Genomic DNA, 1053 nt, shown 5'->3' with positions numbered 1-1053 from the left:
GGAGAGACTAACCTGAGCTGGCGGTCCTTGCAGACAGCTGTCATGACCAGGAGGTTCCCCAGGACACTCATGAGCATCACCAGGGAAAGGAAGCAGATGAGAGCAATCCTCTTCGGCATGCTGTTGCTGTGGTTACGACAGGAGAGAGGACAACCACTCAGTGAATATATCAATAACAAGCCATGAAGTAACAACTAATTGGTAAGTTATTTCCATGTAATAACCTTCCCCGTCCAAGTATACCTACATTTCAACTGGACAATAAGTCTTGTGAAAGAACACATTCCCGAATTAGTAAAACATCACTGACAATATAGTCACCTGTTACAAGAAAAAGTTTGTTTTGACACTTACATTTATACAATGACTTAAAGGAACATTTTCTTCAGATTTGCAGTCGACTGTTAATGATCCAACTAAATGTTACATGATGACTGGAGAAACTAAAACTGCTTCTGTCACCTTGGTAACATGAATCTGTAGGCAGGCAATGTCCAGACAACACTGCCAAAATCCCGGCTAATGTGTCATGTTTGTGATATTTAAAGGTAATTATCTGTCACGACAATGATTTAAAGTCCTTAACATGATTTGCATAGTTGTGAATGTTTGATATATTTAATACATTACTGTAATCCCCTGATGTTTGTAGTTTTCACACTCCAGGTGTAAGTATCCACACTACCTCACTACTACATTTGTTGCCCCTGGGTGTTTATACAGTGAATAGTAGAATACATTTATCAACCCAGCTATACTATAATCTTTCTATTTTCATTTTTTTGTCTCAGATCAGTCTTATTTGTTGCCTTCATTGCTGCCTTCATTATGTTAATTTATTTGACCTAAAGTTACCTCAAGTCTAAAATCTAGAGCTACCTCACTTAAAGGTCCAATGCAGCTGTTTTTATCTCAAYATTTAATCATTTCTGGGTAACRAWAAAGTACCTTACTGTGATTGTTTTCAATTAAAATTGTCAAAAATAAACAAAAATACCTTCTTAGCAAAGAGCAATTTCTCAAGCAAGACATTTTCTAGGACTGTTTGGGCGT

At 37.0% G+C, this 1053-nt stretch overlaps 1 protein-coding gene across 3 annotated transcripts in view; it reads right to left on the bottom strand.

Annotated features, from left to right (window-relative positions):
• The window catches only part of LOC111965370 (5-hydroxytryptamine receptor 4-like), a 196773-nt gene that overhangs the window by 104367 nt on the left and 91353 nt on the right, over positions 1-1053 (bottom strand). For all 3 annotated transcript variants that reach the window (XR_011480064.1, XM_023989524.2, XM_023989523.2), the window contains exon 3: positions 13-126. Coding sequence is in view for 2 of the 3 variants with exons in the window: in XM_023989524.2 (XP_023845292.1) it covers positions 13-126 (114 nt within the window). In the remaining variant the exon portion in view is untranslated. The remainder of the gene's footprint in view (positions 1-12; positions 127-1053) is intronic.

Source organism: Salvelinus sp. IW2-2015, linkage group LG6.1, assembly GCF_002910315.2.
Source record: "Salvelinus sp. IW2-2015 linkage group LG6.1, ASM291031v2, whole genome shotgun sequence".
Lineage (NCBI taxonomy): Eukaryota > Metazoa > Chordata > Actinopteri > Salmoniformes > Salmonidae > Salvelinus > Salvelinus sp. IW2-2015.
Note: the sequence above shows the minus strand (reverse complement) of the source record. Positions and strands in the feature narration are given on the sequence as shown.